The sequence below is a fragment of the Melanerpes formicivorus genome, unplaced genomic scaffold (genome assembly GCF_026170545.1).
Source record: "Melanerpes formicivorus ecotype bairdi unplaced genomic scaffold, bMelFor1.0.p_v2 SCAF_18, whole genome shotgun sequence".
Taxonomy (NCBI): Eukaryota; Metazoa; Chordata; class Aves; order Piciformes; family Picidae; genus Melanerpes; species Melanerpes formicivorus.
Genome location: NW_027142370.1, coordinates 11,729,407 through 11,756,149, shown reverse-complemented (window position 1 = coordinate 11,756,149; position 26,743 = coordinate 11,729,407). Strand labels below are relative to the sequence as shown.

Below are 26,743 nucleotides of genomic sequence, written 5' to 3'. Positions count from 1 at the left end.
ATGAGGGTCTCAAAGATATCTCATTTCTCTGGAAAACCAAGCTTTTACAAATATTACAGGCATGGGTCAAGATTGCAAACATGCTGGCAGGCTGACAACTCAGGACCATTTTGGCAGCTTCCACCTGAGAGCTATTAGCGCTTCTGGTCTGTCCAGAATCAAAAGCAACCTGTAGCTGTAAGGTCCTAGCAGCATACCACCCTAATGGGAAAATCCTGCTCAGAGGAGAATACAGTTTTGGTAATCCACACCCACTGTGTCTTCACTTTATAAAGGCCACAAACCTCTTCTATCCAGTGTTCTAGGACAGACAACTAATAAGAACCAGTATAATAGTTGGGAAGAGGGAGACATTTGGGAATAATCAGGAAGTGATTGGAAATACAATAAACTCTCTAGCTATGAAAACAACAGAATGCAAACTTCACTCCTTCTTCAGCAGCAATTAGATCTGCATGTTGCATAAGTCTACATTGAATGTTGTTAGCAAGTGCCTTCGGCAGCAGAGCGCTCATCTGTTTTGTCATGCAGTGCAAGCAGTGGAAGAGAGCTGCTGTCATGCATCATGAGCAGATGCAGAGCACTCGACATCACTACAGTTTCCCTTTTTGTGCTGCTGAGCATCACCAACACCCATCAGATACAAAAGCACTGCAAAGTCTTCTCTAGTACTGAGCATGAAGCAATCACCAACAGTTATGTACTAGGAGGAAAGAGATTCTCACTAACTGCAGCAACCCTGCAACAGTAACTGTGTTTGTATTTAACTAAGGAAAGGGTGAAGTTTAATTCTTTTGTGACTGGAGAACAAACAACAGAACTGAGAAAGGATCTTATAAATGCATGGAGGTCATGAGGATGGGGCTGGACTCTTCTCAGTGGTGGCCAGGGATAGGAGAAGGGGCAATGGGCACAAACTAGAACACAGAAGGTTTCACTTGCAGCTAAGGAAAAGCTTCTCTATGGTGAGGTGCTGGAGTCCTGGAGCAGGCTGCCCGGAGAGGCTGTGGGGGTCTCCTTCTCTGAAGACTTTTAAAACCTGCCTGGAAATTGTGATCCCAGGCAAACTGATCTGGGTGAACCTGTTTCAGCAGAGGGGTTGGATTAGAAGATCTCCAGAGGTCAGTTACAACCCTCAGCATTCTGCAATTCTAATATGTAATGCCAGGATTTCCTCAGTGTCCTTGCAGTTCTAAACCAACCCCTTTAAAAATCAGATTTGGGGCTGTAAACCAGTGTGGAAGTTCACTTCCCAGGGTAGTATTTAGAGCAGATTTTAAAGGCACTGAAGGGTTATGGAAAAGGCAAACCCCAACCCAAGTGAGCAGCACAGGTATCTATTGTCGCCTAGTGGAAACCCATTGAAACTGTGGCTCCCAGAGCTGCTAAGCATACAGAAGAGTGCAAATTACAGTGCAGCAATTATGGAAAAATCTCTATGTACCAAACCACCAGCTGGAAGTGGGTGGAAATGCCCTGAATAGCTGCCAAAGTTAGGAGCTATTTCACAACATTTGAAAAACAAATGCGTTGTGGCTCGAGCTCCGAATGCTTCAGTGCAGCACTCGCAGTGGTATTATTAGCTCCACAAGCTAGCAGTGCATGTAGCCTGGCATGAGGGTTTCTGTTTCTCTTGGCTTCTTTACTATGCAAAGGAGCAGTGGGTATGAAATGATGTAATATTGTTTTCCCATCAAGGTGATCAAATTGAAACGAGGGGAAGTGTTCAGCAGCTGTAGAAAATTAAGCATTTGGAATAAAGAGCATCCTAGAGTCGTATTTTTTTTTTTACTCCAATGTCCTCCATCTGGAGGACAAATAAAACTTGAAACCCCCCAAAACAATTCTCAAGGAAATCAGCCTCAAAAAAAATTTATGAGTTCAGGTCTTCCCTTTGGCTTTTTATGATGCTCAGCCTGCTGTGTTTTTGTCAACCGACAGTGATTTATTGTCTCTAATAAATCATTGCTTGGCTGTCTCAGCCTTTCTGAACAAAACACAGCAGTGAGCATAGATATCTGTGTTACATCTCAAAGCAGGCATAAATCTTCAAAAAGGTAACTGAGAAGAAGAGAAATATTTGTATCACCCTGCAGATGCCTGCACATGTAAGCTCCCATACTGTTTCCTGCTCTGCCCTACCTTATTCCTTCAGTGGAGCTGTTTAGCTTCTTTGAGAATCCTTAAGGAACATAGAACCATAGAATGGCTGAGGTTGGAAGGGATCTCAGAGATCACCTACTCCAACCTCCCCACCATGGGCAGGAGCACCTCTCAACCAGACTTGGCTGCTCAAGGCTTCATCCAACCTCACTTTCAACACTCCCCAGGGAGGACAACACGCTCAGGTTTAGGAGATAATAGGGCTCCAAGCCACTTGTTCTCATGAACAAGCACCCCAATTGCCAGGAATTCCTTTTGAAATGTTAGTCTTTTCTAACCCCATCTTCTTTCTCACTTGTTTCAGTCCAGGTTTGTTGTCAGACACAAGCTGAAGGTGACTACGAGGGGGAGAGGAGCTGCTGTCAGGGTGCATTTACCTGTTAGCAAAGCAGTGTGCTGCCGACACAACCCAGCAAGTCTGAATAAGGCTTCCACCACAGAAACTCTCTCCAATATATATAGCTGCTGTCCAGGGATGAGATCCAGGCAGAGATGAAGATCCCCCAACAATCCTGGGTCTCACAAAACTTCTTTTTTTGTGTCTTCTCCCACACGTCCTTTTGGTGACTGCGTAGGTATCTGCAGTGTCTGGAGTTGGTGGCTTCCTTTCCCTGCTTGCTAAGATATAAAGGGATGTGGCATCAGACTATAAATCCTTGTGATTTAGAACTTTCACAGAGGTCTGTGAAACAGAAGTTCAATGAAATGATCATTAAATATTCACATACGACTGAATCTCATTCAGTTCCTCAAGGGACATGCAAGACAGAAAGCCCATTCCCAGCACTGGCTGGGTGTGTGCCAGTGTAAATTAAATGCACTTGTGAGCACACCCAGACACTGTTCCATTTACCAGCACACAAATGTAACCTTCACTACTTGGAGGGGGCACAGCAGATTGCATGATACATCACATTGTCCTTTTGGGATCCTGGACTGAGCCGTGCCTTTGCAATGGCAAGGATTAGGATGCTCATGTTAATGTCATCTACCAAATGCATTAAGGGAAACATAAAACCATAAAAGGGAAATCAAAGGGCCACGTTATAAACTGGCTTTGCAGTTGAAAGCTCTCTGCTAAAGGTCAGCTTCAACATTAAGAATGGTTAGACATTAATTTAGGGGAAGAGCAGAATTTATAGGTTTGGGAATTAAATACTGTGTCTCATATATCTTCAGGATCCAGTCCTCTCTCTGCTCCCAGAACCCATTCACTTCTCTGGGCCCCTGATTCCCTGAGTGGTGACAATTTGTACCAAAGCATCAATCATTTCTGACACCTTGCATGTTCTAGCAGAAAATTTGGTGGCATTGGGATGATTGTGACTGAAAGCAGTAGGGTGACACTGCTGTTACTGCAGAACAAAACTCACAGATTGTATCACAACTCAAACCACACAAAACCAATATAAGAAGCAAAAAAAAGAGAAGCCTGCTATTGTCATTGAATTTACTGCAAACAGTACAAGATTCAACAGCAGAATGTTTAGAGTCATGCAGTGAAAGCTTGTTCTAGTATCAGTGAATCTTCCTTCCTTCACCCATTACATGGAGCAATGGATTTTAAGAGAGCCTTTACATACCACAGGATGGAATGTCACAGTACTCCCAGGACAAACTTTGGTCCTTCATGATGTAACACCAGGGCTTCTCATCCTCATCTGGATTTCTAATTCATTCAAGGGGACAGTGAATGACAAGCGTTAACCACAAGGTTGTTCCAAGCTCCCCAGAGGTTTCCTGCTCTTTCCTTTTGCACCATGCAGAGGACTGACAGGACTCTCTGGTTCTGAGCCATCTGACAAAGCACTGAAGCAGCTGCTAACTGAATTCTTCATGCTTAAAGCCAAGCAAGTCTAAGGATCTCTAGGACCTGCAATGCAGACACATGACTAAACACCTGTAAAATTTGCCTACCAGTATTTGGCTGCGTGTTCACATGGTCTAAATACAGCCCACACTGAAGTGCTTTAGCAGCTCTCAGCTCAGCTATTTTCAGGACTAAATCCCATGGGGAAAATTCCCAATTTCAGATTTTGTTTAATTTATTATTTTTTTTAAGTGAGAAAATTCCAACACAGGTAGGTTCATAGAAAATCCATAACAAGAATTCCTTGCAAAAACAAATGTGAGAAGCTGAGGTTCACATTCCCTGGAGAGTCTGAGGAAATGAAAGACTACCTCAGGAAAATATGGTATAATTTTAAAAGGGAGGAAAACCAAAAAAGAGTATCAGAAAAGTTTAACCCTCTCTTACTTTGGTGTTAAAACAGGTTTGGGGTTGATTCCATTAGTATTTCCCCATGGGATAGATATAGATAGATTTATATATACACACATAGAGAGAGAGATGGTAGAGATGGGAGAGAGGACAGAGAGAGAGGAGGTAGAGATATGAGAGGGAGGGAGAGAAGGTAGAGATGGGAGAGAGGACAGAGAGAGAGGAGGTAGAGATATGAGAGGGAGGGAGAGAAGGTAGAGATATGAGAGGGAGGGAGAGAAGGTAGAGATATGAGAGGGAGGGAGAGAAGGTAGAGATATGAGAGGGAGGGAGAGAAGGTAGAGATATGAGAGGGAGGGAGAGAAGGTAGAGATATGAGAGGGAGAGAAGGTAGAGATATGAGAGGGAGAGAAGGTAGAGATATGAGAGGGAGGGGGAGGGAGATGGTACAGATGAGAGGGAGAGACGGCAGAGGTATGAGAGAGAGAGACGGCAGAGGTATGAGAGAGAGAGACGGCAGAGGTATGAGAGAGAGAGACGGCAGAGGTATGAGAGAGAGAGACGGCAGAGGTATGAGAGAGAGACGGCAGAGGTATGAGAGAGAGAGACGGCAGAGGTATGAGAGAGAGAGACGGCAGAGGTATGAGAGAGAGAGACGGCAGAGGTATGAGAGAGAGACGGCAGAGGTATGAGAGAGAGAGACGGCAGAGGTATGAGAGAGAGAGACGGCAGAGGTATGAGAGAGAGACGGCAGAGGTATGAGAGAGAGAGACGGCAGAGGTATGAGAGAGAGAGACGGCAGAGGTATGAGAGAGAGAGACGGCAGAGGTATGAGAGAGAGAGACGGCAGAGGTATGAGAGAGAGAGGTGGCAGAGGTATGAGAGAGAGAGGTGGCAGAGGTATGAGAGAGAGAGGTGGCAGAGGTATGAGAGAGGGAGGTGGTAGAGATATGAGAGAGAGAGGTGGTAGAGATATGAGAGGAGAGAGATGGTAGAGAGGAGAGAGATGGTAGAGAGATTAGATATGGATATATCAATGCTTTATAAATAAGCAGAAATTTGCACAGTTTACTCCTCCAGGAATACAGGGAAACTCTGAAGACCCAGAGAGATCTCCAGCAGGCCAAGAAAAATAGACAAGGAAATTCAGGACTCCAGATAAACAGTAATTCTGCTTCAGCTGGATTTATCAGAAGCACTCTCTCTTGTTGTAAGGCTCTTCAGCTTTTTATTTTGTGTTTTGTTTTTTTTATCTGACTGCTCTTCAGAAAAAAAAGGGGGGGAAAAAAGGGAAAAAAAATATATTAAAGCACTTTCAGCTTCTCAGAACCGAAGATGCAACACAGGTTGAGTCATCTTCCGCCAACAGTGTTTCTAAATTAGACTGCTTGAAGAAGCAGCTATCTGCAGGATTATGTAGTGTGGCAGAGATATCCCCAGAAATTGTAACAAGCTGACAAAAAAAAAAGTGAAAAGCTGCTTTTTCTCAGCTCTACAGAACATGGAACACGTCAGCTTCTACACCATTTTGTTCTGTGCCTGTCAGCTCTGCAAGTGAATATTGTGCTGAAATGATGCAAATCAAAGGGGAATGGTTTGTCCGAGCCTAAAGTATGTGCCCAGTAAATTTTCCTGCTGTGCAGGGACACCATAAATCTCCTACTTGAGTGCTTGAATCAGGACCAAGCCTTGGAAAGCAAGCCCATCTGGATTAAAGGTGGGTGTAGAGACTGCTTTTCCACAGGATCACAGAACCACAGAGGTTGGAAGGGACCTCTGGAGATCACTAGTCCACCCCTCCTGCCAGAGCAGGTTCACCCAGAGCAGGTTGCACAGGATGGTGTCCAGACAGGTTTTGAATGACTCCAGAGGAAACTCCCCCACCTCTCTGTCTGGGCAGCCTGTTTCAGCACTTCACCACTCCCAAAGTAAAGAAGTTCCTCTTCATGTTTAGGTGGAACTTCCTATGCTCAAGTTTGTGCCCATTACCTCTTGTCCTGTCACTGGGCACCACTGAAAAGAGCCTGGCCCCATCCTCCTGACACCCACTCTAGGTATTTAGAAGCATTGATGAGTTCCCCCCTCAGTCTTCTCCAGGCTAAAAGGCACCAAATCCCTCAGCCTTTCTTCCTATTATGAGTTTATGCTAGATAGAGAAGAGCTTTTTATCATCAGACAAATTAGGAAGTGCAGCATGATCTGGTTTTCTTGGTCTAATATCGGGGGGAGGGGTTGGGGGGGGGGGGGAAACAAAGCAGCTAAAAAGCAGCTAAAACTTAGACATCAACCAGCATCACAGAATCACAGAATGGCAGGGGTTAGAAGGGACCTCAAAAGACCATCCAGTCCAACCCCCCTGCAAAGACAAGATCACCCAGGACAGCTCACACAGGAGTGCTTGCAGGTGGGTTTTGAAAGTCTCCAACCTCTCTGGGCAGCCTGCTCCAGGGCTCCAGCACCCTCACCATAGAGAAGTGTCTCCTTGTGTTGAGGTGGAATCTCCTTCCAGCTTGTACCTGTTGTTCTTTGTTCTATCACTGGGCATCCCCAAAAAAAGAGCCTGGCACCTTCATCCTGACACACCCACCTCTCAGATATCTATAGACATTGATCCTCTCAGCCTTCTCTTCTCCAGACTAAACAGCCCCAGGTCTCTTGCTCTTTCTTCATAGCAGAGATGTTCAAGTCCTGTAGCTCTCCATACACTTAGAGCATTCATGTGAGAAGTTCTGTACTACGAGGGTGGTGGAACACAGGAACAATTTGCCCAGGGAGGTGGTGGGGGCCCCATCTCTGGAGACATTCAAGGTCAGACTCAATGGGGCTCTGAGCAACCTGATCTAGTTGGGGATGTCCCTGCTGACTGCAGGAGGGTTGAACTAGATGAACTTTGGAGGTCCCTTCCAGCCCAATGTATTCTATGATTCTATGTCAGTCTAGTTTACACCTGCTTTGAGATTCCTGGTCCTTCTCCCTTCAACAATCCACCTCTTGATGTGCAAACGCAAGGCAATCAACAACTATTCCCACCTGCAGTAGGAGAAGGGGCCCAAGCCAAGCTGTACTGCTTTCTCCACGCTGTCAATGTGAAGCTCTTCATAAAGCAGGTCTGAATTCCAGGGCAAGCAGCTGTACCCAGAAGCAGTTGTATTGGCTGTGCCTCTGTACTCTGTGCCATTGCCAACGTAGCACTGATGGCTAGGAACTGGAAAGGAAACCAGAAGAGAAATCAATGCTGATGACATGTGAAATACTTCATCACAGCTGAGCTCCCAAATGACAGGCAGCAGGGCCAGTTCTTCACAGTGCCTGTCACCTTCCACAGGACTTGAATGCATCAAATGAGGATTGCTCTTTTCATATATATATAGATATATATATACACATACACATATAGAGAGATATAAAGAACCCCAAAAGTCAGAACTCCAGTTCAAAATTAGTAGTGAGTTACCTTCATTTTATACATGCACAAACTGCAGCCCAACAGGCAGCATGGCAGAAAAGGAGACCTCAGATTTGTGCTGTGTGGGGAAGATTTTCAGTAAGCAGTCTGCAGCAGGCAGCAATGTGGCTGGGATTCCCCCTGCCTAATTTTAGACACAACTGAGCTCATCACTGGAAACTCCCTGTTTAGTCAATTAAGGGATAGAAGCATTTCTAGCACCAAACTGACCCAGTCAGAATCTTGGCCATTGACTGAGTGTGCATTGGCAACAAAGGGAGCTAAAGTCAACCAGCTCAGACAGATCTGGGTTGTAAAGCAGTGAAAAGAAGTGTTCAGTTTGGGGCCACTCACTACAAGAAGGACATTGAGGAGCTGGAGCATGTCCAAAGATGAGCAACAAAGGTGATGAAGGGTCTGGAGAACGGGTCTGGTGAGGAGCAGCTAAGGGAACTGGGGCTGTTTAGTCTGAAGAGGAAGCTGAAGGGAGACCTTCTGGCTCTCTACAACCCCCTGAGAGGAGGTTGGAGTCAAGTGGGAGTTGATCTCTTCTCCCAAGTGACAGGACCAGAGGAAATGGCCTCAAGTTGCACCAGGGGAGGATTAGGTTGGATATTAGGAAAAATTTCTCTCCTGCAAGAGTGATCAGGCATTGGAACAGGCTGGGCAGGAAGGTGATGAAGTCACATTCAAAAAATGCATGGATGTGACACTCTGGGACACAGTTTAGTAGCCATGGCGATGTTGGGTTGATGGTGGGACTTTATGATTTTGAAGGTCATCTCCAACCAAAATAATTTTATGACTCTATAAAATTGTACTAGTCAATTTAAGTTGGATTTGTATTTTTAACCCAAAGGATAAGCATTTAAACAGAGGAGAAAAATATGGAGGGTGAGTTTCCATGAGGTAATGCTCAACAGCAAGGCAGGAGGCAGAAGGTGTCTGGAGCACCCTACAGGAATGTGACCAATGTCAGGGATGTGAGAGGTCAGGCAAGGACCTCCTACCCTGGCAGCAAGGACTTCAAAGACCTGATTTTGGAAAATACTTGGTTTTATGGCTTCACACCAAGCTGTATCTATACACACACTACACCCATGTAGATAGGATAGAACAGAATAGAAAAGAATAGACCAGACCAGGCTGGAAAAGACCTTTGAGATCATTGAGTCCAACCTGTCACCCAACACCATCTAATCAACTAAACCATGACACCAAGCCACCCATCCAGTCTCTTCCTAAACACCTCCAGTGATGGTGACTCCACCACCTCTCTGGGCAGCACATTCCAATGGCCAATCTCACTTTCTTCCTAACATCCAGCCTAAACCTCCCCTGGCACAGCTTGAGACTGTGTCCTCTTGTTCTGTGCTGGTTACATGGGAGAAGAGACCAACCCCCACCTGGCTACAACCTCCCTTCAGATAGCTGCAGACAGCAATAAGGACACCCCTGAGCCTCTTCTTCTCCAGGCTAAGCACCCCCAGCTCCCTGAGCCTCTCCTCACAGGGCTGTGCTCCCAACCCCTCCCCAGCTTTGTTGCCCTTCTCTGTGTACCTACATATTCCAAATATATCAATGTTGCAAAAATTTAACTGCTAAGTTGAATTTTCAAATTGAAAGCCCATATTTAGTCCTCTGCAGGTGGGTTATTTCTTCAGCTAGGTCTGACACACACATATTCTGTGACCTGTGTACTTCAGCTTTCAAGAGCTATCAAAAACACATAGGAGAGCTTTGTGGTTGGAAAGCTTGTGGGGATGCGTTTGTATACCAAACAGCTGCACTGAGCAGAAAGCCTACAACTCAAAACACAGCTCAGTGTAGCCCCCAGGAAACACAAAACCATCCAATGTGCAAAGATGTGCCAGATCTGATGTGCCAGAGAAGGGCAACGAGGATCGTGAGAGGCCTTGAGCACAAGCCCTATGAGGAGAGGCTGAGGGAGCTGGGGTTGTTCAACCTGGAGAAAAGGAGGCTCAGGGGAGACCTTATTGCTGTCTACAACTACCTGAAGGGAGGTTGTAGCCAGGAGGGGGTTGGTCTCTTCTTCCAGGCAACCAGCACCAGAACGAGAGGACACAGTCTCAAGCTGCACCAGGGGAGGTTTAGGCTGGAGATGAGGAGAAAGTTCTTCACTGAGAGAGTTGTTAGCCATTGGAATGTGCTGCCCAAGGAGGTGGTGGAGTCACTGTCCCTGGAGGTGTTCAAGAGGTGATTGGATGTGGCACTCGAAGCCATAGTTTAGTTAGTCATGAGGTGTTGGGTGACAGGTTGGACTTGATGATCTTTGAGGTCTTTTCCAACCTTATTGACTCTATGATGTTTCACTGTGACCGAGACTCAGAGGGTTTCTTATCCCAGCTACGTCAGTGTAAGCTATCCATGACATGTGCAAGACTGGGGGAATCTTCTCCTAAAGTTATGAACACAGGTAGCTAACAGCCTGTTGAAAAACACACCCAGAGGGTGACCCCTCACATGTCACAGTGTGAACAGCTATTGCCCAAGATCTCTTTGTTTTGACATAAAAAGATGAGACATGAACTGGGAGCTAGAGCCAACACCCGACTAGTGAATCACGGCACTGAATGTCAGTTCTCGTTCCAAGCTGTCAGCAACAGACCTCAAAACCACAACCAGATGGCATCAATTTGGGAGCTGGAGGTCCAAAAGTTCAGTGCAAGAACTTCAGTGTGAGCCAACATGCAACACTTCATAAACTTTGCTTTCTAGCTTGGCCTGGCAGACACTTCTGAGATGATGTTTCAAAGAGGCAGAGATGTGGTGCCGAGGGACATGGATTAACACCAGACTCAGTAGAACTAGAGAATGGTTGACTGGGTGATCTTCAAGGGCTTTTCCAACCAAAACCATTCTATGATTAGTAGCTTCCCATTGATTTATTCTACACTCCAGCAAGCTTTATCTGACTGGCTTACAGTAGCACCACAGAAGCCATGTTATCACCATTAAAGGGCATTCTTTATGTATCTAAGACCATTAAGAATAATATCATCATATCATAGAATGGTAGGGGTTGGAAGGGCCCTCCAGAGATCATCCTCTCCAACCCTGTGATGTTAAAGGTCTTTTCCTACCAAAACCATTCCATCAGCCATTTTGGATGAGGTTTGAGCAGCTGAGTCTAGTAGAGAGGTGCCCCTGACCATGGCACATGGGTTATAGCACAAGATCTCTGAAGTAACTTCTAACCTGAGTCATTCTGTGATTCTACTATATCATGTAGGCTATTACCTAAAAAGTTTGGGCCAGAAGATCCTTGAGGTCCCTTCCAGACTGGCATTCTGTGATTCTGTGTGATTCTATGCCACCATCACCAATGTTTTGTGGTTGGTTTGTTTGTTTTTTAATGAAAATAAACCAAAACCACACCTAGAAAGAATTTCTTCTTGTGTTTGACTTTTAAAATCCTCAAGGTTTGAATAGCTCACATAAGGCATTGCAGCAGTGTTAGGATAGCATGCTTTATCAGTTTAGGAAAGATGTTGACTTGCTGGAAGGTGTCCAGAGAAGGGCAACAAAGTTGGGGAGGGGTTTGGAGCACAGCCCTGTGAGGAGAGGCTGAGAGAGCTGGGGTTGCTTAGCCTTGAGAGGAGGAGGCTCAGAGGAGACCTTATTGCTGTCTACAACTACCTGAAGGTTGGTTGTAGCCAGGTGGGGGTTGGTCTTTGAAGGACACCCACATGGACACAGTCACAGTCTCAGGCCATTTCTTCTCATTCTATCACTAATGCCAGGATTCTTCCACAACCATGAAGCTGGTTAGAATAACCCTGTCTTTTACCATCCTGGCTTTATTACTACTTCCAGTGCTCCATACAAGGAAACAACAGGCAGTATCCCAGCCCCACTTACAAATGCTTTCCAGCCCTTAGTAGCCAGTTAAATTAAACTCTAACCCAAAAGCATTCCAGCTGATTAGAGAATCACATTGGTAAACACAAGGCAAAAAGTTAAGGCCCCTTATTTTCTTCACATTATCTTCTTCTAAAGGAAAAGATTGAAAACTTTGCCTCCAGAGTTGAATTGCCTCACTGAGCTTCCTTTTTCAGTAGAAAACTGCCAACATCCTATTTCAGTTAAGCAACCACTAAAAGGGGTGAGTATGCTGTATTTTTACTTCTTTCATTACTTCAAACTCCCCCAAAGATGTGGCCAAGAGGTGGAGCTTTTTTTCCCCCCCCTATAATTATATATTCAGCTATTCTGTCATCTTCCCTTTCTAAAGATCTTCAACCTACATATGACATACAACAACACATCTCCTTATATAACCATAAACCTTCCACAATTAGCATTCCAACTCATCCTTGCTTTAAGGCTATGGTACCACCCTAGCTCCATTATCCTAGGAAAAAGGGGGGAAAAAATAAATCCAAACACTAGAAAATACAAAGGGCTTTCAAAAATACCTTCAACAACTTCATACCTCATCATGACCAAAACACCAGCAGAATTGTTGCTACCTAAATCTTTACCCAAAGGAAACTCAAAAGATACAACCCTCTCCAACTTATTCTACTGCAACCTACAACCAGAGGGACACAAACCCAAACAGGCTTTCCAAGTTCTGCTTTCTACCTCCTCATTAGTTTAATTCTGAAGAGCATCAAAATCTGCCTCAACTCATCCACTGATTTACTTTCATAGAATCAGAGAATCCTAGAGCAGCTCAGGTTAGAAGTGACTTCAGAGATCATCTACTCCAACCTCCCTGCCATGGGCAGGGCCACCTCTCAACTAGACTTAGCTGCTCAGAACCTCACTGAACCTGGCTTTGAACATCCCCAGGGAGGAGGCAGCCATAGCCTCTCTGGGCATTCCAGAGTCTTACCACCCTGATACTGAAAAACTTCCTCCTAAGATCCACTCTACCACACAGCTACTTTGTTCTCATAAGCAGTTCCACAAGAGCCCACCCTGAGCTGTTGCTGAGTCCTAATAGGACAAATGAGGCAGAAATAAATCATAGAATCATTTTGTTTGAAAAGACCTTAGAGATCATCAAGTCCAACCATTACCTAACTGCCATGTTCAGTATAGCACCCAATTATTAAGGTAATTCTAGACCCTATTAATACAGTTGGAAGATGACAAACCATTGCCATACATCAATTAAACCTCACCTCAGTTATCTACATGTGACTATCAGCTATTCCTCTGATCACCCACATGATAGAATGGTAGGAGTTGGGAGGCACCTCTGGAGAGCACTGAGCCCAATCTCCCTGCCAGAGCAGCATCTCCTAGGGCAGGTCACACAGGAAAGCATCCAGATGGGTCTGGAAATTCTCCAGAGAAGGAGGTTCCACAACCCCTGTGAGCCTGTTCCAGGGCTCCAGCACCCTCACAGTGAAGAAATTTTTCCTCCCCTTTAAGTGGAAATTCTTGTGTTCCAGTTTGTGGCCATTGCCCCTCATCCTATCACAGGACACCACTGAAAAGAGCCTGTCCCCTTCTTCTGGACACCTACTCTTCAGATGTTTGTAAACATTAATACGATCTCCTTAACACAACAAAGTCACCTGCATAGTCCAAATGTTTCAGGATAAGGCTTGGAAACTAATAAATCAGAATAAAAAACCCCACTAACTAACATACCCTTCAATAAATCAAGAATAAACCTGAAGATAAAAGTGAGACCCCAAATTAATTAGTAACCCATACCCCAAAACAGCACCAAAGCACCAAAGTCCATGATAAGGAAGTGCTCCAGAGGGCTGGAGCCCCTCTCCTATGAGGACAGACTGAAGGAGTTGGGGCTGTTCAGTCTGCAGAAGAGAAGGCTCTGAGGTGACCTAATTGTGGCCTTCCAGTATCTGAAGGGGGCTACAAGAAGGCTGGGGAAGGACTTCTCAGGATCTCAGGTAGTGATAGGACTAGGGGGAATGGAATGAAGCTGGAGGTGGGGAGATTCAGGCTGGATGTGAGGAGGAAGTTCTTCCCCATGAGAGTGGTGAAGCCCTGGAATGTGTTGTCCAGGGAGGTAGTTGGGGCCCCATCCCTGGAGGTGTTTAAGCCCAGGCTGGCTGAGGCTCTGGCCAGCCTGATCTAGTGTGGGGTGAGCCTGCCCATGGCAGGGGGATTGGAACTAGATGATCCTTGTGGTCCCTTCCAACCCTGACTGATTCTGTGATACCTAGGCAATGGAGCAAGATAGGGGTTAGTGTCCACTCATTCTTCAACTAAGCATTGCAGTGTGATTAAGGAAACTTAAAGTCACTAATCAGGTGAAAAAACCTCAACATCTCCATCCTTCACCCTCCAACTCCTTTACCATCTCCATAAATTCTTATCATAATGCATTGTTTATCCTCTGGCCAAACAGCTCCTCCTCTGCCTTTAGCTCTGTGTCCTCTGTGTTCAACCAACATCTCTGCCAGGGATCCTTCAGACAAGCCAAGAAATAGCAAATTAACTTGACAATTACATGCTTATAACCATTTGTCATGCTGTCACCTCCCAGGGAGTTAAACATTTTTGAAGTGAAACATTTCTCCAACAGCCTTTAGAATTCCCTCTCCACCAACTTGGGCCAGAGAGAAAATATCCCCCTCACATCCCTCACAGGTTTCACTCCTTCCTCACACTTATCACTGCCAACATGGTTGGGGCTGAGCCCTATTTGTAACTTTCTTGGTACAATGAGGTAACTTTTGCTACTCTTGGTTGCATAATTAGCTCTGAATTATCACCTCCAGCCTAGATGCAGAGCTCCTGCAGCAAAACCTCTCTCTCCCAAGTCCATGCAGTTCCTCTCTTAACACAAAAATCCTTAATTCTAAAAATGTGTATTTAAGTGCAAGCATTAGGAATTAAACTTCACTAAAAGTGCATCCTTGAACAATTCTAAGCAGCATCTGGTTTTGGGGATGGACTTGCTGGTGTTGCACCTAAGCAAACTTCCCTGGAAACCTGTGCTAGAACATTCTTGCAGCGGCAGTTCTTGCTTTAGAGCTGAAAGTTCCTTCTTTAAAGGCTGGAAAAACAATATATTATCACAAAGAATAGAAATCTATATTAGAAACTGTCTTTTGTATATTGATCTCCTTTGTTAGAGGCCTCTCTTATGTTACATTTAGCTCCTTCCACATTTTTTTCTTCAAGCAAGCTCATCATTTGCCAGGAGCTGCGTGGCCATTAGGGCAAAAGGAACAATACATATATAGATAATAGACATATATTAATATAATGATTGTTTGCAAGACAATTGTAAGAACAGTGAAAAGATGACTTTTGAGTCCTGACAGGGACCCCTTGATCCAAAAAAAGAAGCCACTGAGAGACAGACAAATAGGTATCTGTAAAGATCACAAAAGTTATGATTATTCTCTGTTACTCACTGTTCAAAGGGGGAAATGAAATGCTCAAGCAGGAGGTTTGCAGCTAACAATAGAAAATGCTGTTTCTCATCACAGCTATTGAAATTCTGGAGCTTCTTGACATAACATGCTGGGAAAGGCATAAAGGAGTTCTAAGGAGTTGAGGCAAATTCATGGGAGAGAGGTAAAGGTCTATCAAACAGACAGCCCAGTGGTACACTAACAAACCCCTGTGCAGGACAAGTGCGGCTCAGGGATTTCACAGTATCACAGTACCACCAATGTTGGAAGAGACCTCAAATTTCCTGCTACTCACACTACTCCTCAGTCATCCTCTGCTTTGCCAGAGCTCAATTCAAAATACTGACTGACCCCAGACTGGAGATCTGACCTACAGTGGCACTGTCTGCATTAATATTTGTGAGTGTGACCAAGACAAATTCACTGGTGTTCCATTAAATACCTGAAGCCTGGTTGTTCTTCGTAGAAGCCAATGGCAGAGGACGTCAGCAAGACCTCAGACATCACATCTCAACAATATTTTAGGCTTCTTACTCTTTATTACATTGATTCTTTTTTATTTTTTCTCTTTTTTTGTTTTGCATCACACTTGGGTTTAAGGTTTCCTCTGTAAATGATTTACATTTTTGAGGCCACTGTCAATTTCTCTGAATCAAGTACCATGGAATTGTTTTGGTTGGAAGAGACCTCCAAGATCATCAGGTCTAACCATTCTCTCAGTGCTGCCAGGTGCCTCAGCTCCACATAGAATCATAGAACCAATGAGGTTGGGAAAGACCTCAAAGATCATCAAGTCCAACCTGTCACCACAGACCTCATGACTAAACCATGGCACCAAGTGCCACATCCATTACCCTCTTGAACACCTCCAGGGATGGGGACTCCACCACCTCCCTGGGCAGCACATTCCAATGGCTAACAACTCTCTCTGGGAAGAATTTTCTCTTCACCTCCAGCCTAAACTTCCCCTGGTGCAGCTTGAGACTGTGTCCTCTTGTTCTGGTGCTGGTTGCCTGAGTGAAGAGACCAACCCCCTCCTGGCTACAACCTCCCTTCAGGTAGTTGTAGAGAGCAATAAGGTCTCCCCTGAGCCTCCTCTTCTCCAGGTTGAACAACCCCAGCTCCCTCAGCCTCTCCTCATAGGGCTTATGCTCGAGGCTTCTCACCAGCCTTGTTTGCCCATCTACATAGCTTTTAAACCCCACCAGGGATGGGAACTCCACCACTGCCCTTGGGCAGCCTACTCCAGGCCTTGACTAAAGGGTAACCTGACAACTCAGTCCTGTCGGACAAGGGAAACTACACGACACAGTAAAAAACAAAACTAAAAGAGAAAAGTAAAAGGCAGCAAACTAAGAAAGAAAAGAAACAGGCAGCAGTACTCACAGCATCAAATTGGAGGGCTGAAGAGAAAAAATGAATCCAACATCTGTTTAAAGATCAGTTCTACAGGCTCTGAGAGCCCAAGCTCCCTGTGCTTCTACCAGCATGCCATTGCCCTTGTGTGCTGGAACTACCGGGTCAACAGATGCCAAGGCTAATTTATTTGCATTAATTCAGGATGACTAAATCCTGGCAAAGAGGGGGCTTTGTTGTTGGGTTTTGTTGGTTTTTTGTTTTATTATTTTCTTGTTTTTTGTTTTTCATTTTTAAACTTCTTTGCCAGGCCCTGACACATTAACAGAATCCTTCAGTTCCTGCTCTGCGTGGGGGTGTTAGGCAGCCGAACGCAGATGGGTTGCAAGCATCTAAAGCCATTTGTTTAGCAAACCAAATGCTTGCTTTATTATTTTTCAAGTAATCAAAGAGCACCTGCTTGTTTCTTGTTCTCAGCTCCTCAACAGAAACCAGTACTGCAGCTCTGACGCTCCCACCCTGAATTGATAACCCAAGCCACGTTTCACACCCAGAAGAAAAGTCCAACTTCCCTGCCCATGGAGGGTTGTTGTACTTACCAATATTGCAGTACTTTCCTGCAAAATTCTCTTTGCAGTCACACACCATTTTCCCACTGAAGGTTGCCATTCTACATTCTCCACCATTCACGCAAGGATCATGAAGACAGCCTACAAGCAGAAACCAAAGATACAAACTTGACAAGAGAACAGGGAACTGGGGTTGTTTGGTCTGGAGAAAAGGAGATCATCTTGCTCTTGGTCTAGAGAAAGGGAGATCTTCTTGCTCTTGTTCTAGAGAAAGAGAGATCTTCTTGCTCTTGATCTAGAGAAAAGGAGATCTTCTTGCTCTTGGTCTGGAAAAAAGGAGATCTTCTTGGTCTTTAAAACTACCTGAAAGGAGGTTGGAGTGAGGTGAGGGTGGTTGTTTCTCCCTCGTAACAAGAGATAGGGCAGAAGGGAATAGAATAGAATAGAATAGAATAGAATAGAATAGAATAGAATAGAATAGAATAGAATAGAATAGAATAGAATAGAATAGAATAGAATAGAATAGAATAGAATAGAATAGAATAGAATAGAATAGAATAGGAGACCAGAATACAATAGAGCAGACCAGGTTGGAAGAGACCTTCAAGATCATCTCATCCAATCTATCATCCAACACCACCTAATCAACTAAACCAGAAGGATCCACAAGCTACACTAGCAGCATTACTGTGCATAACACCACCAAGGCTTTAATGTTCTTACTGCCTTTTACCCCCACTCCATGCAGGCCAATAGCTGTAGTCCAAAACAGTATCTTACTTGTGTGTGTAATGCTCCTGCACTCAGTGTGACCATTCACACATGTGCACTCCTCCACAGCTCCATGTTGGACGCTCATCCAGCTCATACCCACATCAAAAAACTCGAGGAGACTGTTGTCAAAACATTTCTCTGAAACACAAGTTTAAAGAAAAAACAACACAAGTTCTCTGAGGTCCTTTCTTGCAAGGAATGGCATCACAGGCCCCATCCTTCCCTGCTCATCCCTTTTCTCCTGTTCAGCAGATGCATGTTTGTTGACAGTGCTCCTCCAGCACAGTGTGGAGGCTCTAAGCCACTACAGCGGCAGCACTAAGGTCCTTGAGGCAGAGGTGGCTTTCTCCTAAAGCCCTGTGAGCATGAGGACACCACCATTACTGAAGTCCCTTGTAAAGCCCCTTCAGCAAACCAAAAACCCCACATCAGTGGTGTATACTTCTGTCTGTCCCTTTGACTGCATCCTCCACAGAGGATGGGCTGTGTAAGAGACAGTGGAGCTCAGCTGGGAAAGGCTTCTTTGCTTATTGTTGGGGACCAGCCTAGAGCTGCAGAGAACATAGTTTACTGGTGGACTTGGCAGTGCTGGCTTGATGGTTGGACATAATGGTCTTGAGAGCCTTTGCCAACCTAAATGACTCCCCAGTTCTTTGAGAAGCCTTCATTAAACAACAGCAAGCACAACCCTCGGTGTAAAAGCCTAATTCCTTGCTTGATTGCAAGGAATGTAAAAGCCTAATTCCTCGCTTGATGTGCAGTAAACTGTCCACCATAAAACTGGAAAAATAACCCAAGCAAAGCCTTTTGGGCTTGACTCCTTTTTGAGAATGAGTACCTTGAAGGTGGAGTAGCTGCCCAGGTGCAAAGCTGGCATCACAGGAAGACTCATACCCAACCGAGTGAGCATATATAGAAGGGATAAGGCATCACCTGAAACTAAGCTGCTTTTTCATGTCTCTGCCCTTCCTACTAGCTGATATTATTAGCACTTTCCAAACATATAAGGGCTATTTAAATCTTAAAAACAGCCAAGGGCGGGGAAGAGGCTCTTTGTGTTTCCCATAGCTTAATATCTGACTGGCTCAGAGCGTGGTTGGATTTATAATTGTGTAATCAAGCTGTTTTCAGCTGTCCTGACAGCTATGGATTGTCTGTCTTTACCATTTGGAAATCCACCTACACAAACATTCATGCTGCAGTGGTCTCCCCCCCCCACAACAGCACTACCTTTTCGTTAAGCAGACAGTCATGAGCTCTACTTGCTGCTCGTGTGTCATGTTGTAAACAGTGATGGAAGAAGATACTCACTGATCTGGCAGTCCTCACCCGTGAATCCCTCAGGACAGGTACAGTGGTAGGTGCTGTGGCCATGGGCAAGGGAGCAGGTCCCTCCATTTTGGCAAGGGTTGTTTGCACAGAGATCTAGAAAAGACACACAAGTTGTGGGTAATAGGTGCCAGATAAAGCTGTGCTGTGTTAAGTGTTGACATGTTGCACCAGGGAAGGTTTGGGTTGGATATTAGAAGAAAATTCTTCACTGCAAGGATTCTCAAAGTCTGGCACAGGCTGCCCAGGGAGGTGGCTGAAAGCCCATCCCTGGAAGTGTTTCAAAGAGGCAGAGATGTGGTGCTGAGGGCCATGGTTTAACACCAGCCTTGGTAGAGTTAGAGAATGGTTGGACTGGATGATCATGAAGGGCTTTTCCAACCTATGATTAGTAGCTTTCTGTTGATCTGTTCTACACTCCAGCAAGCTTTATCTGACTGGCTTACAGGGGCACTACAGAACCCATGTTATCACCATTAAAGGGCATTCACTATGTACCTAAGACCATTAAGGATAATGTCATCAAATTATAGAATGGTAAGGGTTGGAAGGACCCTCCAGAGATCATCCAGTCCAACCTGGTGATCTTAAAGGTCTTCTACCAAAACCATTCCTTGAACCATTTTGGTTCCATGCAAGCTGGGTTTAATACCATCTATTAATCTGACCCAAAGCTCCCCCAGCCAATTTACCCTGGCTTTGTGCCCAGCTCTTTATTTATCCAGCTTTCAAAACCTGAAATCACTGAACTGAACCTTCTTCCTTTGTCTGAAGGTGGGAGGTCCAGGTAGGCATGAAGCTGCCAGAGCTGCAAGCGTAATGAGGAAGAAGATGGGACCGAAGCCCACAAGATGGAGCTGTGCCTTTACACTGGGGAGGGAAGGCTGCAGCCTTGCCTCTGCCTGCTGCTGTCCCAACATCGCTGACCAGGATTCTGCAGGAGGATTTGCCATGGATTTTTGGATAATGTCTAAAGCTAAGGGACAGATGGAACAAAGGGGCGGGTGGGGGAATACATAAAGGAAAACAAGAGCACATCCAAGTAAATCAGACTAGATCAGTTTAGTATCTCTCTGTTCTCTAAGGAATGTTCTAAATTGTTGGGAAATATGGTGGAAGAGGAGGGGATGTGCCAGGACAATCCTCTGGCTCCCGTGATAGAAGCTTTGTTTGGCAATGTGTGATGCAAAAGCTGCAGGAGTCTTTCTGGCCAGACAAGATTCCTGATTTCAGGCAGTGCCAAGGGTTGAATTGAGCTCCCCAGCTCAGGAGGGTCAGGGATACATTAGAGTGTGTACCCAGTGGATGCTGTGAGGATGAAGGGACTGGAACATCTGTGTGATGAGGAAAGGCTGAGAGACCTGGGGCTGTTGAGCCTGGAGAAGAGAAGGATGAGAGGGTGGGTGTCAAGAAGAAGGGACCAGGCTCTTTTCAGTGGTGTTCTGTGATAGGACAAGGGGCAGTGGGCACAAACTGGAACCCAGGAAATTCCACCTCAACGTGAGGGGAAAAATTCTTCACTGTAAGGGTGCTGGAGCTGTGGAGCAGGCTGCCAAGAGATATTGTGGCATCTTTCTCTGAAGACTTTCCAGACCCACCTGGATGTGTTCATGTGTGATCTGCCCTGGGTGATCCTGCTCTGGCAGGATCTTCCTCCTCTTCCAACCTCCTCTTCCAACCTCTACCATTCTATGGTCTATGATATACCTCACCTGAAGTTAACCAACATCATAGTTTACACCTGCTGCAGAGCTGGCCCAACAGCTTGTCTGAATTTGGATCTCCTGTTTGAATGGTAGACAGAGTCTGAGGGAGAAACTGAAGAGTTACTCAATCCAGGTGTTCCTTCAGCTGGAGCCTGGTCCTAAGCAGAGGATGAAACACAGGGAAACACAGGCACACACATGCAGGGCTGAAGCTTGCTACAGTGGTGTGAATGTGAGGTTTCCCCACTCAAATCAAAATGTTTACTTCAGAATTGAGTGGTGTCACTGATAGGAGATAGCAGGCCTGGGTGTATTCACTGGCAGTTTCACTCCAGGATAACATCAAGGCAAGCAAGTAAAGGCAGTGCCATTCCTACTGTTTCTCCTCTTTGATGGTTATGAAACTTGTAATGGTGTAATGCTTCCCCAAAGGAAAATCCTGTATTTCCTATTCCCATCACATCCAAATCATGACTTGATCTCCAAGCCATCTTCTGGTACAGCAGTAGCTCAACTCATTCTTTTGTTCCCTCATCAAATCTGCAAAAAGCACTTCCCCAGTCCAAGTCCCTCCCTACATCCCATCCCACCACTCCAGTCTGACCTCTCTGAGGTTTTCTGCATTTCTTGTTTTCTGGATTTCTACTCAGAAGCACTCATCACAGTTCCCTGAATCCTGCCCACCATCCATCCTGCCTGCTCAGTCTAAAGCCACCCAGCAGTATCTCCTCTCCTCTTGGGTAGAACATTCTGTGCTTGCTAGCAGTCACCTTTACTACAGCTTCACTTCCCTGAGGCTCTGCTGAGGGCAGTAGCCTTGTCTCATCTTTCTACACCTCTCTTCTCAGGAAGCATTCTGTTTCCTCCACCCACTTGTCCCAGAACCAGAACTGTTCTTCCCCAGAGCTCCTCCTGGGATGATGCCACTTCCTCCTGTCTGCACAGCCCACACTGCTCCACTTACTCTTTCCATATCAGTCCAACATCTCTTAAAAAAACTCATTGTTTGACACTCTACTCCCAATTCTGAGGCTCCCATGAGGGGTTTGGCCATTTGACCAAGATTTCCAGACATTCAGAGCAGCAGTCCTAGCAGCCTGCCCAAGATGTGCAAGTCCCACAGGCAGAGCCACTGCACTGTTGTGCACATGTCCATGCAGTCATACCAACTGCACATTTACAGCCCAGAATGCCTATCTATATGAAGAGGTCACACTGGGCAGTCATACCAACTGCACATGACCTCCTCAGAGACACACTGGGCAGGAGTGGAGGATCCTTTGGAAAGCTAAAGGCAGCAATAAAGCTCCCACTGGTTTCAGGGAGGGGATGGGTCTGAGCAGGTACCTTGGATGTTGTCATGGTGAGCTCTGGCTCTGTCCAGTGCAGTACTAACATCTCCCTCCAACAGAGCCTGCATCCCTGAGCTTCACTTCATCCTGAAGCTAAACAATTTTCAGTTAAACCTTCTCTTAAAGCTGGCAGATGCATTTTTCTGGATCCATGCCTCCAACACTTGCTTTAACACTCTTTGTAAGCAGCTCTGATGGTTTCAAGTCAGCTCTCCATGTACACTCAGTATTCTTGGCCTGGAGAGAATTCCTGCTTCAACCTTTGCTTTCAACAGCTCCTTCCCTACCCCAGTTCACACTCCTCACCAATCTCTCATTACCAAAGGATACTCTTTTCTCCCCAAAATTTCATTTCTTCTCGTTTTTCAAGAGTCTCTAAAGTGGTCAAGATAACCCCACAGAGCCTTTTGTTTTGCTTTCACAACAAAATCCTTGCCCAGGTTTTAAAGATTGGCATTATTCAGTCTGACTGCTTCTTTCTTCCCAGCTGTTTTCCCCAGCAGGCAAAATATCCTTCCATTTGCTTGAAATTCCCTTCAACCATTACACTGCTCCTTCCTTTCAACCTCACCATAAATCTTTCCTCTTTGAGCTATCCCTGGTGATCTGTTAAGCATTCTCCAAGTCCAAATACAGTCCCTTGCTGCTTAAAACCAAAACCAAGACCCCTAGTCTTATGCTTGTGACTAAATGGACACCTTGAGAAACAATACATTAATAGAATCTCTGTTTAATTCTACAAAACTCTTAACCCTCTACAAATAAACTCTTTTCTTTGCAACAGCCAGCAGTGATCCCTTCCTGCTACCCCATCCTTCTTTCTCTTTCCTTTCCTCTCTCACACAGATCACTCTACTTTGTTCTCCTGGAAAAAAGCCAGCAGCCAGGACAAGTCCTCACTGTTAAGCTGTGTCACCAGAGGAAGGCAGAGAGGGTAGCTTTCTCAGCACAAGCCACCCTATCCTAGCCATTGTGGTGGCTAATGGTCCAAAATGAGCCAGCAAGCTCAAAAAGGCTCCTAGGTAGCCAGCTCTCTGCAGAGCTGGCTATGAGAGGGGCTGGCAGGGTAATGGCATTGGGCAGATTGAGGGATGGAGATGGCACAAGGAACTCCAAAAAATGCATCATTAGGCTTGGAAGGTTCCTCCTTGGACTACAGGAAAAGCCTCTTTGACTACAGTCTCTGACTTAGCCAGCCATGACAGTCAGTGTTTCACTGGAGGATTAAAGGAGCCACAGGTCACAGTTTCCACCCTTTTAAGTTCTGGCAGGGCACTCATGAAGAATTGCAGCCCTCATCACCTGAGTCTGGTAAGCAGGAAGTGTCTCAGAGTTCATGCTCATGTCTGACATACTTGCATTACAAAGGCACAGGCATTTGCTCCTTGTTTTGGCCTTAAGTCACTTGTCTCTGATCTGCTGCTAATCTGCTTTAAGGCCAGGCTAGAAAATAAAGTTGTTAAGCTCCAAATGATGATCCTGTGCCCTGCTTCCTTTTAGACCATCAGCATGATTCAGCCAACACTGCCTTTTCAAGCACTCTGGTAGACTGCAGTCAGCTTGGCTATGAGCCTGGCAGGGTGGAGAATTCCCTGCAAGGGCATGGTGGAAAATGTCCTCCTTTGAAAAGTGGGAAGCAAAGACCTAAGAGCATCTGGTTATATCCTGCAGACTAACCAAGACAGGTGGCATTTGAAAGCAGTGAGATGGAGAAGAGGAACATGATCAGCATTTAGACACAGGTCCAAAGAAAAATAACCCTCAGAGGCATCAAGTCTGATCAGCCTGTACAATTTTCTCATAAAATGAGATTCCCCAACATCCAGCTCCTGAAACATGGAGTTGGAGACAGGGACAAGGACAGGCCAGCCATCAGGGTGCTGCTGAGGACAGGGATGCACGTTCCCCACTGCCAAACTGCTTGGCACGTGGTGCTTTCACCCAGCCTGTCAGTTAAATGATTTATGTAGAAAGGAGACCTTGGCATAGAGCTTGGCTTCCCATTTTAGACAGACTTCCACTATGAGGTTATTGCAGCACTGGAGTGTGGTGACCACATGAAGCCCTAGCACAGCTCAGCTAAGTAACCCTTTCATTGTCCTTCAGTTCTCCTGCAGTGAACACATCTGCCTTCTGGTCTTCTTTGGCACAACCCAAAGGCCAAGCAAGTCTGGTTTGGAAGGTCTGCTCTTTAGCCTGAGGTCTGAAGGAAGGACAGCTGGAAGTGCTGGCTGTGTGTTGCACAGGGAGTGGAATACTTCTGTGCCTTCTAAAAATGTAACTGGTCAGACAGAAAGGTGTAAGTGATGAAATGGGGGCACCACTCAAAGGCACATCCAAGCCATGAGAGAGGAGAAGACAAATGCCTCTGTGCTCTGCTCCAGCAGAAGTTCAACTTTCCACATTCTCTCCACAGCTTTGTGTTAGTCACAAAGAGTGAATGAAGACTGTGTGATACCCACAACCTAATGCTATGGTCATGCAGAGTCACAGAGAGATCCCAGAGACAGTCCATGGGGAGGTTTGCTCTGTATACACCAAGTGAAAATAGCACTGAAGGCGCTGTCCCTCCTTGCCGCAGGGGGCAAAGCAGAAGCCAGGTGTCTGGAGCAGCTCTGCAATGGCTCAGTTTACCTGGGTAGTGTTTGGTCAGCAAAGTGCAGTATCCCCATCTTCTGTCCCTGTCATAGTTATGTGTTGTTGAACACCTGGAAAGAATCAAAGGTGTAGTTTAGTGCAGCTTCAAACAACCTGGATGTTTGCACTGAGGCTGCTTGGCCTTGAGTCTTCAGCAACCTGGAAATTCTTGCCCCCTTTTTTTCCCCCCCTCCTAATTAGCATCTATCTAATTCAAACTCTCTTAACACCAGAACTAAGGATTCCCTTCCTCATTTCTCTCAAACAAAATACAAGAAGACTAGGAAAGAGATGTGGAAGCAGGACCTGAGCTCTGCAATGAATCCTCCAGAAAACCCCAACTTTCTGCATTTCTAAGATTAGAAAATGAAGAACAGAAATAAAAACCAAACCCAAAGCAAATAATTTCTGTCTCCCTTATTCATTACAAAACAAGCCCAAATTTTTTTGGGGGGGTGCCTGTCAGTTACTTCAATTATCTGTGGAGGTAAGAAACTGGTCACAGAGGGCCTTCTCCCTGGCTTTCAGCAGCAAACATATTTTGCACTCAGTTCCTTTAAATCATTTCTATTTTTTATCTTGCCAGACAAAAATGAGGAAGCCACTGACATGGGGGTGATTTCCAAACCTCTTCTTTTCGCAGAGCACCAGGCTGAGTCCTGCATGCCACACTGCCTGTGGGATCCTTCTGAGGCGAGGAGAAAGTTCTTCACAGAAAGAGTAATGTGCTGCCCAGGGAGGTGGTGGAGTCACCATCCCTGGAGGTGTTCAATAAAGGACTGGATGTGGCACTTGAGGCCATGGTTTAGTTGTCAGGAGGTGTTAGGTATTAGTTAATAGGTTGGACTTGATGATCTTTGTGGTGTTTTCCAACCTGGTTGATTCTATGACTCTATGAAACTTGGACAACTCTTCTATCCACACAATCTCCTCGCCTTTATCATTCTGGTAGCTCCAAGCTTCAGCCTCCCATCATCTCCATCCTAACCAGCAGCTTGCAGGCAGGCAGGACCTTGTAGAACACAAGCCTTGTCCTCACCTGCTGCTTATCAGGTTCCCTGGGATCAGCATCAGCCCAGCACGGGCTAGTAGCAGTTCACACAAAAACGTACAAGGTGAGCTTCCTGAGTGCTGTTCTGGGCTCCTTTCCAGGCATCTCTGCCTGAAGTCACACACCAGGTTGCTTTTAGCTTATGAAGGAAGAATAAACACTGGCCAGAAGGTCAGCCAGGGGGTGAAATGACCTGTCAAAACCAAACAGCTCCAGCTGTCCTCCTCCTCATCTCCCCATTTGTAAATGGCTTTTTAAAAGTCGGAAGCATGAAAGCAAGTTGTCCAAGGTCAGCTCTAAAGTGTGCTCTAACCTTGGGTCCCAGCCATTCACAGCTCTTTCCACTATTTTTCTTTCCTATTTCTGTGGCCTAACCAGCCAAAAACAAACACAGAGAGTGTCAGGTATTAACCAGATCCATCTTAAGCACTGCATGAAATGAAGTGAATCCAAAGGGCAAACTCTTTCTGGCTGGAGTTCATCAGAGCCAGGTTTCAGACTGGAACATCATCCCAGTTCCCTTCCTCTGGTTAAGACATTTTTTGACTTCTCATTTCCTGGTGGCTTTTCATAGGTATCTGTGGTTCTTGCAGAAAATCAGAAGTGGCCTCCTAGCCTGGAGTTGCATCAATTTGTGTAAGAAGGGTTGGGTTGTATTGTTCACATTACACTAGCACTTACACTTAAAACATCAGAGAGATCACAGAATCCTAGAATCCTGTTGGTTGGTAAAGCCTCAAGGATCACCAAGTCCAACAGTCAACCCACCA

The 26,743-nt window shown here is 45.5% G+C and overlaps 1 protein-coding gene across 1 annotated transcript in view; it reads right to left on the bottom strand.

Annotated features, from left to right (window-relative positions):
* HGFAC (HGF activator) overlaps positions 1-26,743 on the bottom strand; it is a 45,584-nt gene that overhangs the window by 11,684 nt on the left and 7,157 nt on the right. The window contains exons 4-10 of the mRNA XM_068149644.1: positions 24,920-24,993; positions 19,210-19,323; positions 17,905-18,036; positions 17,155-17,265; positions 7,415-7,589; positions 3,747-3,832; positions 2,541-2,781 (exon numbers count right to left, since the gene is read on the bottom strand). Of these exons, the coding sequence (XP_068005745.1) occupies positions 2,541-2,781; positions 3,747-3,832; positions 7,415-7,589; positions 17,155-17,265; positions 17,905-18,036; positions 19,210-19,323; positions 24,920-24,993 (933 nt within the window). The remainder of the gene's footprint in view (positions 1-2,540; positions 2,782-3,746; positions 3,833-7,414; positions 7,590-17,154; positions 17,266-17,904; positions 18,037-19,209; positions 19,324-24,919; positions 24,994-26,743) is intronic.